We start from the raw sequence: 13,193 nt of genomic DNA, 5'->3' as shown, positions 1-13,193 counted from the left end.
CAGGGACACGTTTTGTGTTTTTCTTGTACCGCCTAAAACTCAACACATAGATACACATATTACAACTAGAAAAAAACTCACTTTGCAGCCTCACCTGCAACTTAAAAAAATCAGTTGTAATTTCACTTGTATATGAGAAAAATCTCAGTAGCCTTGCAACCCAGGTAAATTCCTAGATACGACCGCATTTGCAACTGAAAAAAAATCTAAGGTGCAACCCAAGCAAAATTCTTGGATGCGGCCGCACTTGCAACTGAAATAGTCTTAGTTAAAACTATACCTGCAACAAGAAAAGATTAAAACATCAATTGCAACTAAAAAGTATGTTAGTTACAATCCAAGTCGAGATTCACACAATTTTTTTAAAAGAAAACAAATCTAAATAGATATAGAAAAAATCACGAAAAAGAACCCACACACAGAAAACCCCAAAAGTACAAAATTCAACTCGGCATATTTGAAAAAAGAGAAATATACAGATGGATTTTTTTTTTAATTCTAGCATGCCCAAGCAGCCACAGACATAAAAAAGCCCAAATAGAAGCACCCCATTCCAACCCAGTGGGCAAATATCTCCACAACACACCTAACTATTAAGCTAATTCTCAGCCATCTTTGACGCCTACCCCCTCGCGTCGCCTAACCCTAGGCGACTTGGGGGCAACCTCCGCCGCCGGCCGCCTGCTACCATCCTCGTCGCCCCTCCCCCTCGCCGCCGCCGGAAGACTCGCAGGGCAAAGCCCTGGCGGCGACGGCGGCGGCGGGGGCTTCGTCCCTCGCGCATTGGTGGCTCCCCTGGTGGCGGCGGCATGCGTCTCCGGCGGCTCCGGCGGCTCCGACATCGAGTTGTCGCGGGTGTGCGGCGGCGTGGACGTCTCCACGGTGGCGGATCGGCCTGCGTGATGGGATCGCCCTCCTGGCGGTGGATCTTCGGACCGGCGGTGGTGAGGGCCCCTAGGGTCTCGGGAGGCGTTGCCGAGATGGTGGAGGCAGCGTCGCATCAGAATAAAGGTGCTGGAGCTCGGTCCCCATCTCGGCAAGGCCACGTGTGGCGGCGCCGGCGAGCCGCTGGCCTGGTTTCCTCTCGGATCGGTGGATCTGGGGAGGGTGGTCTCTCCCGGCAGGGTCATCCGCTCGACTCGCCGTGGAGCTTTGGGAGCTCGGAGGGGCCGTTGTTTCTCGCCGTCTTCCCTCGGCCGGCCGTGGTGGCGAGGGAGTGGAAAGGGACGGTACAATCGCCTTCCTCGTTAGGGTTTTTAGGGTCTTTTTCTTGAGATGCGACTGTCGCGTCGTGAAGCTTTCTCCGGCCGACCATGGTGGCGAGGGGAGGAGGTGGCTTGACGTGGCGTCGATGGTTGGGACCTACTGCTCGGGGTCCGTGCTTTGGAGGTTCTACTTGGTCTCCACTCAGCCTCCCACCGCCCGATGGTCCGGAAAAGATTATTAGCTCTCACCCCTCGGGGTGGCACTCCTGCGGTGTTCAAAGCCCAATGTGGCGAAGGTGGCGGCGGTGACTCGATGGTGTCTGAAGACGGGCGGCTTCCGGTTTCGGTCTCTGTACTTGGGTGGTGACGATGAGGAGGATGGGCTTGACTGCGATTTGGGAGTACGGTGTGTGGTCTTCTGGGGTCCATATTGTATTTTCCTTTTTTTGTGGAGTCGTTTGTAATCGTTTTCGCCATTGTTGAATTCCATCAGTTGTTATCTCAAAAAAAAAAGAAGCTAATTCTCAGCTAGCAAAACTGATAAATAGAGTAATAGCGTAAGGAATCGGAAACCATGCTAGGGAGAAAGCCCTCGATCGGCTGGGTCAAAAACGACAGGCGCACTCATGACCGATGACAGCAGGAATGCAAGGATCACACGGTTGGATTCGGTCCCTCTGCGTTTCCCGGCAACAGTCTGACGTAAACCTGCCGCCTCATTTCCTTTTCCCGCCACGTTACAGACCATCTCTCTTCCTCCTCCCATCATCTGGCCACCAGCTTCTTCTCGCTTAATCATATAAAATTAATCACGAATAGAATAACATGAGCAGCCGCGTGCAGGAGCGGCGGCCAATACCCAATTTGATAACGGCAGGGCATGCTCGCGGAAGCAGTCAAACGCGCTTCCACAAAATCCTACCTAAGGTCAACACCCGCCGTGCTCAAATGGATCAAGACTACAAATAGCCTCCATGGCATTCCCGTTTCCATCACATCATATCCAGCTCTCCCTGATACTTCCTTCTATCCAGCAGCCAGCTAGCTCGCTCGCTTGGCGATCGCTCCACCAGTGTGGCTGGAAAACCAGCAGGTGTTTCTCCTTGTAACAATTGCACATATGGCCCCTTCCTCTCGCTTCTCGTTAGCTCCTCGCGGTAGCTTCCTGCTCACAGTAGCGCTACTGGTCCTACTGCTGAGCCACGGAACTCACGGTCATGGCGCCGGGCTGAGCTCGTCCTTCTACGACGGCTCGTGCCCAGGCACGCGCGACATCGTCAGGCGAGTTATCCAGGACGCCCGCGTCACCGACGCCCGTATCCCGGCCAGCCTCATCCGCCTTCACTTCCACGACTGCTTCGTCAACGTAAGTTCACCAAACCTCGTAGGCAGTCATGTCGAATTGTCGATACATCATACATAGTGCACCATCTCATCAGTGTGGTTAATTTCTTCAGGGCTGCGACGGCTCGCTTCTGCTGGACGACGACGCCCAGGCAGCGATTATGACCGAGAAGAACGTCCCCGCCAACGACAACTCAGCACGCGGGTTCGGCGTGGTCGACGGGATCAAGCGTGCGTTGGAGAACGCCTGCCCCGGCGTCGTCTCCTGCGCCGACATCCTCGCCCTCGCCGCCGAGATCTCCGTCGAGCTGGCCGGAGGCCCGTCCTGGACCGTCCCGCTGGGCCGCCGTGACGGCACCACCACCAACATCGAGAGCGCCAACAACCTCCCGAGCCCCTTCGACCCCCTCGAGACGCTTCAGGAGAAGTTCAGGAACCTGGGCCTTGACGACACCGACCTCGTCGCTTTGCAGGGGGCTCACACCTTTGGGCGCGCGCAGTGTCAGTTCACACAGAGAAACTGCACGGCTGGGCTTAGAGAGGGGTCGCTGGTGAACCTTGACGGCGTCACACCCGACGTGTTTGACAATAAGTACTATGGCAACCTCCTACAGGGTCGTGCCCAGCTTCCGTCGGACCAGGTGATGTTGTCTGATCCCGTCGCGGCAGGGACCACCGCACCGATAGTTCGAAGGTTCTCCGGTAACCAGAAGGACTTCTTTAGAAACTTCGCGGCTTCGATGGTTAAAATGGGGAACATAAGTCCACTGACCGGCAGGGATGGGGATATTAGGAAGAACTGTCGGAGGGTGAACAAGAAACCCTATTGAGGAAGGAGATTCCGTGCACATACATTTTAACAGATTTTTAATTTCTTTCTTTTATGGGTAGAGATATGCTCGTGTAAATCATTGTTTCAATTCATTCTAATTGTAAAGTTTTTCTGTGTTTCTCTCTACGGAAGCAAATGTAAATGTTCGTTATTCACTACATCCCCCTACATGGTTCATCTCTTCGTGCTTTAAGTTCGATATATCATCATATAGATTGTTTCACGTAGTTACATTCGGCTCATATTATTTATCCAAAAAGACTACAACTTGTAAAGTAAAAGATTTTTTTTAGAAACCTTTTCCCGCCCCTCCAGGTTAACCATCTCGATCCCTCACTCCATTATTTCAAATTTTAAACTATGATGATGCTTCAAAATTTCAAATGCCTCTTCCATAGCCCCTTCAATTTCTCTAGCACAATGTGAGTTGCCATGACACACCCCGTCCATGTCTTCTCACCTTTTCCTAGCCGCAAAAAGTTGAAAAGTAAGCGTGTTTTTTTCTTCTTTTCAGAGGATTGGTGTATAGTGGAACACTCAAGAGGTTTAAACCTGGGGTAAAACCTGGTTTAAACACTCAAGAGGTTTAAACCTGGGGTAAAACCTAGCATACTTATAATTTTATATAAAACAACTCAGGATGAAGCTTAATAGTTTGTAGTATAAAATGCTGGATTAGTTTTCAGGTTTATGGACATGGCTTATTTTGGATCCGGTGCAAGGCACATGCACATTGCCATATTTTCTCAAAAAGAACGGAGCTTTGGCGTCTGCCTCAAGTGATGCACACAACTTATTTATTCATAATGCAAAATCTAGCCGTTGATCATGTTCGATCCGGGAAAAAACACACTAACCCTATGGTAAAGGACAAAACAAACGAAGAATTCACATCTATTAGGCCAAGCTTTCAAGAAGGAAACTCCACACGTGCACCGTAGGCCGATCTTGGTGTTTTCATCCCCAAAGGCGAGTTTTGATCCACCCTTCAGCAAGGACATGACGCATGTGCGCATCAACATATACTGATCAGAGCTCTTGTGTTTGGTGAAGCCGTTTGTACCATAATCACTTGTCCGACTAACGACTCCTCGCTAACCGAATGCCATTGGATGAGAAATTGAAAGTCGATGACGTCCCAAGCTGCCACGCCTCCATCCACCGTCGCACCACCTTCGATAAACAGCAACAAGCAACCATAAGAGTTGTCATGTGTAGCATCTGGTAGGATCAGCCATGACTTGACACCTCCTCATGAGACGTTGTGCATAGCCATTGTCGGCAGGCCGCGTAACTTGACACCTCCGCAACAACATCCTGCGTATCACCTGCTGAGTCGAATCGAACATGATCTGCAAGTAGAGGGGGCATCCCATAATAGCGCTGGCCTCAAAACACCGCGGTCTCAGAAGAGGACGTCCCATACTGCCATCAACAATGCCACACAGAGCTTGAGACCATCACCAAATCAAAGATCCTATCACCGCATCATCTGCATGACCATGATGCCCACCGCCATCAACATACCATGCCCACCGCCCCTAGTTTTCAAATATTCCGAGTTCTCGATATATTAACCTATATTGAAGCGCTTCAGCTTTTTATCCTTACAATGATTTGGTCACCGTTCATTCTATTTTCCCAATAGCTTTCTCACAGGTCGGCACCACGATTGCCCAACATATTCTTTGATATGGTGAGCCAATTATATATGGACATCAAAAGTAAATAATAGTGAAAATATAATTAATGGTGTTAACAAATCCATGTCCATTTCTATTACCATGCTATTAGAATGCCTAAAGTTGTCATCTAGACTTTCGTATAATTAAGTGGGTAAATTTTTACTAAAGTAAGCATAAATTAAGCTCTTGCTCCGACCCATAAGTAAAAGTTGAAGAAGTAAACAAACAACCTACATCAAATGTTGAAGGTTTGATTCTTCTGTCCATGTTTGTGCATCTACTTTGTACTTTGAGATTGGTTCAAAATAACTATTACCTAGAGATCACTACAACTACTAATAACTATGCGGAAGCTTGCACCAATGTGTCTATTATTTTGTGAAATGGTGGGTCAATACGGGTTCTTTTGTGCTGACCATTTGTTTTTAACCTGTAGAGTTAGTATGTTACAGGGACACGTTTTATGTTTTTCTTGTACCGCCTAAAACTCGACACATAGATGCACATATTACAACTAGAAAAAAAACTCACTTTGCAGCCTCACCTGCAACTTAAAAAAATCAGTTGTAATTTCACTTGTATATGAGAAAAATTTCAGTAGCCTCACCTGTAGCTGGAACAATATCTTAGTTAAAACTGAAAAAAAAAATTCAAGGTGCAACCCAGGCAAAATTCCTAGATGCGACCACATTTGCAACTGAAAAAAAAATCCAAGGTGCAACCCAGCCAAAATTCCTGAATGCGGCCGCACTTGCAACTGAAATAATCTTAGTTGCAACTATACCTGCAACAAGAAAAGATTGCAACATCAATTGCAACTAAAAAGTATGTCAGTTACAATCCAGCGAGATTTACACAAAAATTTAAAAAAAAGAAAACAAGTCTAAATGGATATAGAAAAAATCACAAAAAAGAACCCACACACAGAAAACCCCAAAAGTACAAAACTCAACTCGGCATATTTGGAAAAAAAAAAGAGAAACATACAGATGGAAAAAGTTTTAGCTCTAGCATGCCCAAGCCAGTCATAGACAGAAAAAAAGCCCAAATAGAAGCACCCCATTCCAACCCGTCCAGTGGACGAATATCTCCACAACACACCTAACGATTAAGCTAATTCTCAGCTAGCAAAACTGATAAATAGAGTAATAGCGTAAGAGCATCTCTAACAGAGCCCTGTAAATCCCATCGGAACTGAATTTTTCCGGCGGATTTACGGGTTCGGGTCGAAAGTGGCGCATAACAGCACCCGAATCGGTGGGCTGGCCTGTATCAGGAGTTCGGGGGCCCGAGAAACTGGACTATCGACCCGTATATATACAGGCCGCGGAGGGGAGTTGCGTTCCAAAACCCTACTCCCTCCGCCAAAGTCCCCTCTGCCGCGCGCACGGTTGGAATTCCGGCGAGAAATCGCGGGGCCACCGCCGCCGCTTCTCCTCTCTTTCCACCACCACCGCGACCGCATGGCCGGGCGAACAGCGGAGGCATGGGACGCGGGCGGATTGGCGGGAGCAACTCTCTGCCGCCCCCCTCCCGTCTTCCAGTCGGAGGCCGAGCGGCGCAAATGGAACCGCAGCGAAGGCGCTCGGAAGCGGAGCGCGCGGCGCTGGACCAACTGGGGTCTGACGCCGCCGGGGAAGCTCGCGCGCTATGCAAATAGCGGCGAGGGGTCGTCGTCGACCGCGTCCGGCCGTGCGCTGTGGCGGCCCGCCTCCGACAGCAGCGACGAGGAGGAGGAGGAGGAGGAGGAGGAGGAGGAGGAGGTGCCTCCGGTGCGCACCCTCCAGCTGCAGTCCGGGGACTTCGTCCTCAACGACGAGGAGGAGGTGACGACGGTGCAGCAGGTGTCCGTCATCTCCGCCGCCGAGGCGCGCGCGCTTCCGCCGCGAGGAAGCCGAAGCCGTCCGTGCCGTGCGGGAGTACGAGGCCGCGCAGAAGGAGGCGGCCGTCCGCCGCGTGAAGCAGGAGGTCGTCGACCTCGACTCCGAGTAGCGCGGCGCGTATAGTAGCTCGCCGCCGGCGAAATTAGTTAGTTTTGGAGGTGGTCGCCGACGACCACCTCAAATGCAATGTATCTATCGATCGTAGCAACCCGAACAATGCTTAAATATGTTTGAATTTCAGTTCCAATGCTTGTTTGCGATGATCACTTTGCCGGCAATTTTTGAAATCGATGTTTTTCGGTTTCGAATACGGGTGCTGTTCTGCGCCACGCTAAAAATCGCTCATTTTTGGTTTTTCGGGAGAGTGAACTTATTTTTTTCTAAAGCTCTGCTAGAGATCCTCTAAGAGCATCTCCAGTCGCGTCCCCCAAAGCGTCCCTCAAAGCGTCTCTCAAAGGGATTTGGGATGCGCCGGACAAAAAAACCGTTCCAGCCGCGTCCCCCAAAGCCCATTTTTGTCCGGCGCGCCCCGATACGGTGTCCGGCGCCCCGAGCCCGTCCCCGTCCCACAGGGACGCACCGGGGACGCCGGACACAACGAAAAGCGAGGCGGGCTCCCACATGTCGGCGACTATTTGCATGAACCGTTGGTTCGCGCCTCTTTCTCGTCGCTCCTTCCTTCCCGCGCTCCCACCCCACCGCCGCCGCTGGATTTCCCGGCCGTTTGGGCGTCCGATCTCTCGCCGAGAGTCGGCACCGTTGTCGCGGCCGGGGCTCCCGCCGGTCGTGGCGCCGCCGCCGCGTCGCCAGCGCGTCCCAAAACGCGCCGTCAAATCCGCCCCACCACCGCGCACAGAAGGTGCTCGACGACTTGCCAGGTAGGCGTGATTGGCCGCTGTTTGTTCCGTCGTCTTCCTCGGCGCAATTTTAACCATTGATTTTGCTTTAGCCATGGACAGCGACGATGAGATGGTTGCCCTGCTGCTGGAGGACGAGCAAGCCTTCGACGACGACCTGCGGGAGCATTTGCCGATCATCGCGTCCCTCCAGACATGCTTGACGCCGAGGCGGAGAAGAGGGAAGAGGCCGCGCCGCGGAGGATCAAGGCCGGGAAGAAGGAAGTCGAAGCCCCGAAGAGGATGGAGGGGCATGCCATGCCGCACAACGACTACTTCGCCGACGACGCAACACAGGCCGACAATTTTCGGCGCCGTGCACAGGATGAGCAAGGGGTTGTTCATGAATATCCTCCACGGCGTTCGAGAGTTCGACCCCTACTTCAAGCTCAAGCCCGACGCTGTAGGCGTTCTCGGGTTCTCGTCCATTCAGAAGTGCACCCCCGCCATGAGGATGCTTGCATACGGAGCACCTGCCGATACACAGGACGACTACCTTCGCATGAGTGAGTCTGCTGCCATTGAGTGCATGTACAAGTTTTGTCGAGCTGTGGTGGGAAAGTTTGGCAAATACTACTTGAGAGGGCCAACTGAGGAAGAGATCGCAAGGATCATGGCACAAAATGCTGCCGTAGGATTTCCGGAATGCTTGGAAGCATCGATTGCATGCACTGGGCATGGAAGAACTGCCCGTTTGCTTGGCAAGGTATATACAAAGGGCGTCATGGATATTGCAGTGTGGTGCTTGAAGCTGTGGCAGATTATGACTGATACGTCTCCAACGTACCTATAATTTCTGATGTTCCATGCTTGTTTTATGACGATACTTACATGTTTTGCTTGCACTTTATAATGTTTTTATGCATTTTCCGGAACTAACCTATTAACAAGATGCCGAAGTGCCGCTCTCGTTTTCTGCGTTTTTGGTTCCGTAAAGGCTGTTCGGGCAATATTCTCGAATTCGACGAAACGAAGACCCAACATCTTATTTTTACCGAAGCATCCGAACACCGAAGGAGAGCTCGGAGAGGGGCCGGGGGCCACCACACAACATGGCGGCGCGGCCCCAGTGCCCGGCCGCGCCGGCCTACCGTGAGGGGGCCCGTGCACCCTCCGACTCCGCCTCTTCGCCTATTTAAGCCGTCTCGACCTAAAAACGCGATACCAATTGACGAAACTCCAGAAAGACTCCAGGGGCGCCGCCACCATCGCGAAACTCCGTTTCGGGGGACATAAGTCTCTGCTCCGGCACCCTGCCGGGACGGGGAAGTGCCCCCGGAAGCCATCTCCATCAACGCCACCGCCTCCATCATGCTCCGTGAGTAGTTCCCCCATGGACTACGGGTTCTAGCTGTAGCTAGTTGGTATTCTCTCCCCCATGTACTTCAATACAATGATCTCATAAGCTGCCTTACATGATTGAGATTCATCTGATGTAATCGGTGTTGTGTTTGTTGGGATCCGATGGATTGTTACATTATGATTAGTCTATCTTTAAAGTTTGTGGAGTTATTGTTGCTGCAATCTTGTTGTGTTTAATGCTTGTCACTAGGGCCCGAGTGGCATGATCTTATATTTGAGCTCTATAATTATTGCTTAGATTGTATCTACAAGTTGTATGCACATGTCTATGTCCGGAACCAAAGGCCCCAAAGTGACATAAATTGGGACAACTGGAGGGGAAGGCTTAGATATGAGGATCACATGTTTTCACGGAGTGTTAATGCTTTGATCCGGTGCTCTATTAAAAGGAGTACCTTAATTTCCAGTAGATTCCCTAGAGGCCCGGCTGCCACCGGCTGGTAGGACAAAAGATGTTGTACAAATTTCTCATTGCGAGCACGTATGACTATATATGGAAAACATGCCTACATGATTAATAATCTGGATGTTCTGTCTTAATGCTATTTCAATCATATCAATTGCCCAACTGTAATATGTTCACCCAACACTTGTTATTGGAGAGTTACCACTAGTGTAGATAGCTGGGAACCCCGGTCCATCTTTCATCATCATATACTCGTTCTACATGTCATTGGAAGTAGTATCAACTATTTTCTCGGTGCCATTGCTCTCATATTATTATTACTGCTGCTGTGTTACTGTTACTACTGCTCTCATATCACTGCTACTTTCACATCACCCCTGTTACTAGTGCTTTTCCAGGTGCAGCTGAATTGACAACTCAGTTGTTAAGGCTTATAAATATTCTTTACATTTCCTTGTGTCGAATCAATAAATTTGGGTTTTACTTCCCTCGAAGACTGTTGCGATCCCCTATACTTGTGGGTCATCAATGACCTGTGGATTTGGCATTCTTTCTTTGGCATGGCGGGATCACACAATGACATCAACGTGTTGCAGCGGTCTCCGGTGTTCAGCAGACTAGTGGAAGGGCATGCTCCACCATGCAACTATGAGATCAATGGCCACCAACATACCAAAGGCTATTATCTAGCCGATGGTATATATCCAAAATGGGCCACTTTTGTCAAAACAATCTCGAATCCATCAAAGTCCGAAGAATTCCCACTTTGATACACGACAGGAGGCTTGCAGGAAGGATGTCGAGCGGGCATTTGGTGTGCTTCAAGCACAATTTGCCATTATCCGGTACCCTGCTCTAAGCTGGTCTCACGATCAAATGTGGGAGGTGATGCTGGCTTGTGTGATCATGCACAACATGATCATCGAGGATGACCGCAAGAATCATGTTAGGTCACATGTTGGTCCCTATGAGTGTCAAGACCCTCTTGCGGAGGTTGATCATGAGTTGCCTGCAGATTTTGCTGATTTTCTCGCCATGCACGCAGAGATCCGTGACAGCAATGTGCATGAACAACTTCAAGCTGATCTCGTTGAGCATTTGAGGAGGATCAAAGGAAATACTGTGGCACCTTGATGTAGCATCTAGCCCTATTTATTATATTTGATTACTTGTTTTATTTTTTGTTGTAATTTAATTTGAAAACAATCCTCGCAAACATTTTTATTCATATGCTACATTTGATAAATGGTTTATTATGTGTTTAAAAAAAGTAATTTAAATGTTTGGGGGTGGCGTTTGGGAGACGCGGCTGGGGAGCGACGTCCACCAAAAACGACACGAACAAAACACGTTCCCCAAACGCTCAATTCGGCGCAGTTTGGGGGACGATTTGGGGGACGCGACTGGAGATGCTCTAAGACATCGCAAACCATGCTAGGGAGAAAGCCCTCGATCGGCTGGGTCAAAAACGACAGGCGCACTCATGACCGATGACAGCAGGAATGCAAGGATCACACGGTTGGATTCGGTCCCTCTGCGTTTCCCGGCAACAGTCTGACGTTCTTTTCCCGCAACAGCCCATCTCTCTTCCTCCTCCCATCATCTGGCCACCAGCTTCTTCTCGCTTAATCATATAAAATTAATCACGAATAGAATAACATGAGCAGCCGCGTGCAGGAGCGGCGGCCAATACCCAATTTGATAACGGCAGGGCATGCTCGCGGAAGCAGTCAAACGCGCTTCTACAAAATCCTACCTAAGGTCAACACCCGCCCTGCTCAAATGGATCAAGACTACAAATAGCCTCCATGGCATTCCCGTTTCCATCACATCATATCCAGCTCTCCCTGATACTTCCTTCCTTCTATCCAGCAGCCAGCTAGCTCGCTCGCTTGGCGGTCGCTCCACCAGCTAGTGTGGCTGGCAAACCAGCAGGTGTTTCTCCTTGTAGTAACAATTGCACATATGGCCCCTTCCTCTCGCTTCTGCTCGTTAGCTCCTCGCGGTAGCTTCCTGCTCACAGTAGCGCTACTGGTCCTACTGCTGAGCCACGGAACTCACGGACATGGAGCCAGGCTGAGCTCGTCCTTCTACGACGGCTCGTGCCTCCTCGAAATAGGCTTGCGCCCCGTTTATAAATAAAGCCACAACACGTGCCCAGGCACGCGTGACATCGTCAGGCGCGTTATCCAGGACGCCCGTGTCACCGACGCCCGTATCCCGGCCAGCCTCATCCGCCTCCACTTCCACGACTGCTTCGTCAATGTAAGTTCACCCAACCACATACAGAGAATAGTATGGGATGTGGATCCACAGTGCATCATCTCATCACTGTGGTTAAATTGTTCAGGGCTGCGACGGCTCGCTTCTACTAGACGACGACCCCCAGGCAGCGATCATGACTGAGAAGAAAGTACCCGCCAACGACAACTCGGCGCGCGGGTTTGGCGTGGTCGACGGGATCAAGCGTGCGTTGGAGAATGCCTGCCCCGGCGCCGTCTCCTGCGCTGACATCCTCGCCCTCGCCGCCGAGATCTCCGTCGAGCTGGCCGGAGGGCCGTCCTGGACCGTGCCCCTGGGCCGCCGCGACGGCACCACCACCAACATCGAGAGCGCGAACAACCTCCCCAGCCCCTTTGACCCCCTGGAGACGCTCCAAGAGAAGTTCAGGAACCTGGGTCTCGACGACACCGACCTCGTCGCGCTGCAGGGAGCGCACACCTTTGGGCGGGCGCAGTGCCAGTTCACGCAGCGCAACTGCACAGCCGGGCAGAGCGAGGGGGCGCTGGTGAACCTCGATGGCGTCACGCCCGACGTGTTCGATAACAAGTACTATGACATCCTCCTACGGGGCCACGCACAGCTTCCGTCAGACCAAGTAATGTTGTCTGATCCCGTTGCGGCAAGGACCACTGCACCAATCGTTCGCAGGTTCTCCAGTAACCAGAAGACCTTTTTTAAAAACTTCGCGGTTTCGATGGTTAAAATGGGGAATATAAGCCCGCTGACTGGAAGAGATGGGGAGATTAGGAAGAACTGTCGGAGGGTGAACAAGAAACCCTACTAAGGAACAAGATTCCAAGCATGTTGATGCACAAACAATTTAATTGTTTTTTCTTTCTTTTATGGGTAGCGATATGCTCGTGTAAATCATTTTTTTGATTCATTCTAGTTGTAAAGTTTTTATGTGTTCCTCTCTATGGAAGCAAATGGAAATGTTCGTTATTCACTACATCATCGTATATGTTTCGTTTCCTTCAAAAACACGTGTTGTGACAGTCTTCGTGCTTGAAATTTGATATATCATCATATGGATTGTTTCACGTAGTTACATTCGGCTCATATTGTTTGTCCAAAAAGGGTAAAACTCATAAAGAAAATTAACCTTTTTTAGAAACCTATTCAAGCCTCCTCCTCCCACCACTCTAGGTTAACCATCTCAATCCCTCACTCCATTATTTCAAATTTTGAACTATGATCATGCTTCAGATTTTCCAATGCCTCTTCCATAGCCCCTTCAATTTCTCTAGCGCTATGTGAGTTGTCATGACACACCCGTCCATGTCTTCTCACTTTTTCC

The 13,193-nt window shown here is 50.3% G+C and overlaps 1 protein-coding gene and 1 pseudogene across 1 annotated transcript; both read left to right on the top strand.

Annotated features, from left to right (window-relative positions):
- Positions 1–2,224: 2,224 nt before the first annotated feature.
- Positions 2,225–3,379, top strand: LOC124686822 (peroxidase 54-like). Its single transcript, XM_047220713.1, has 2 exons — positions 2,225–2,571; positions 2,663–3,379. Exons 1-2 carry the CDS (start codon positions 2,326–2,328, stop codon positions 3,377–3,379), a joined length of 963 nt encoding a protein of 320 aa, XP_047076669.1. The 5' UTR covers positions 2,225–2,325.
- Positions 3,380–11,578: 8,199 nt separating this feature from the next.
- On the top strand, positions 11,579–12,680 carry LOC124686821 (annotated as a pseudogene).
- The last annotated feature ends 513 nt before the right edge of the window (positions 12,681–13,193 follow it).

The sequence above is a fragment of the Lolium rigidum genome, chromosome 2 (assembly GCF_022539505.1).
Source record: "Lolium rigidum isolate FL_2022 chromosome 2, APGP_CSIRO_Lrig_0.1, whole genome shotgun sequence".
NCBI classification, from domain to species: domain Eukaryota; kingdom Viridiplantae; phylum Streptophyta; class Magnoliopsida; order Poales; family Poaceae; genus Lolium; species Lolium rigidum.
The sequence above is the reverse complement of the archived record's forward strand: the minus strand, read 5'-3'. Positions and strand labels throughout refer to the sequence as shown.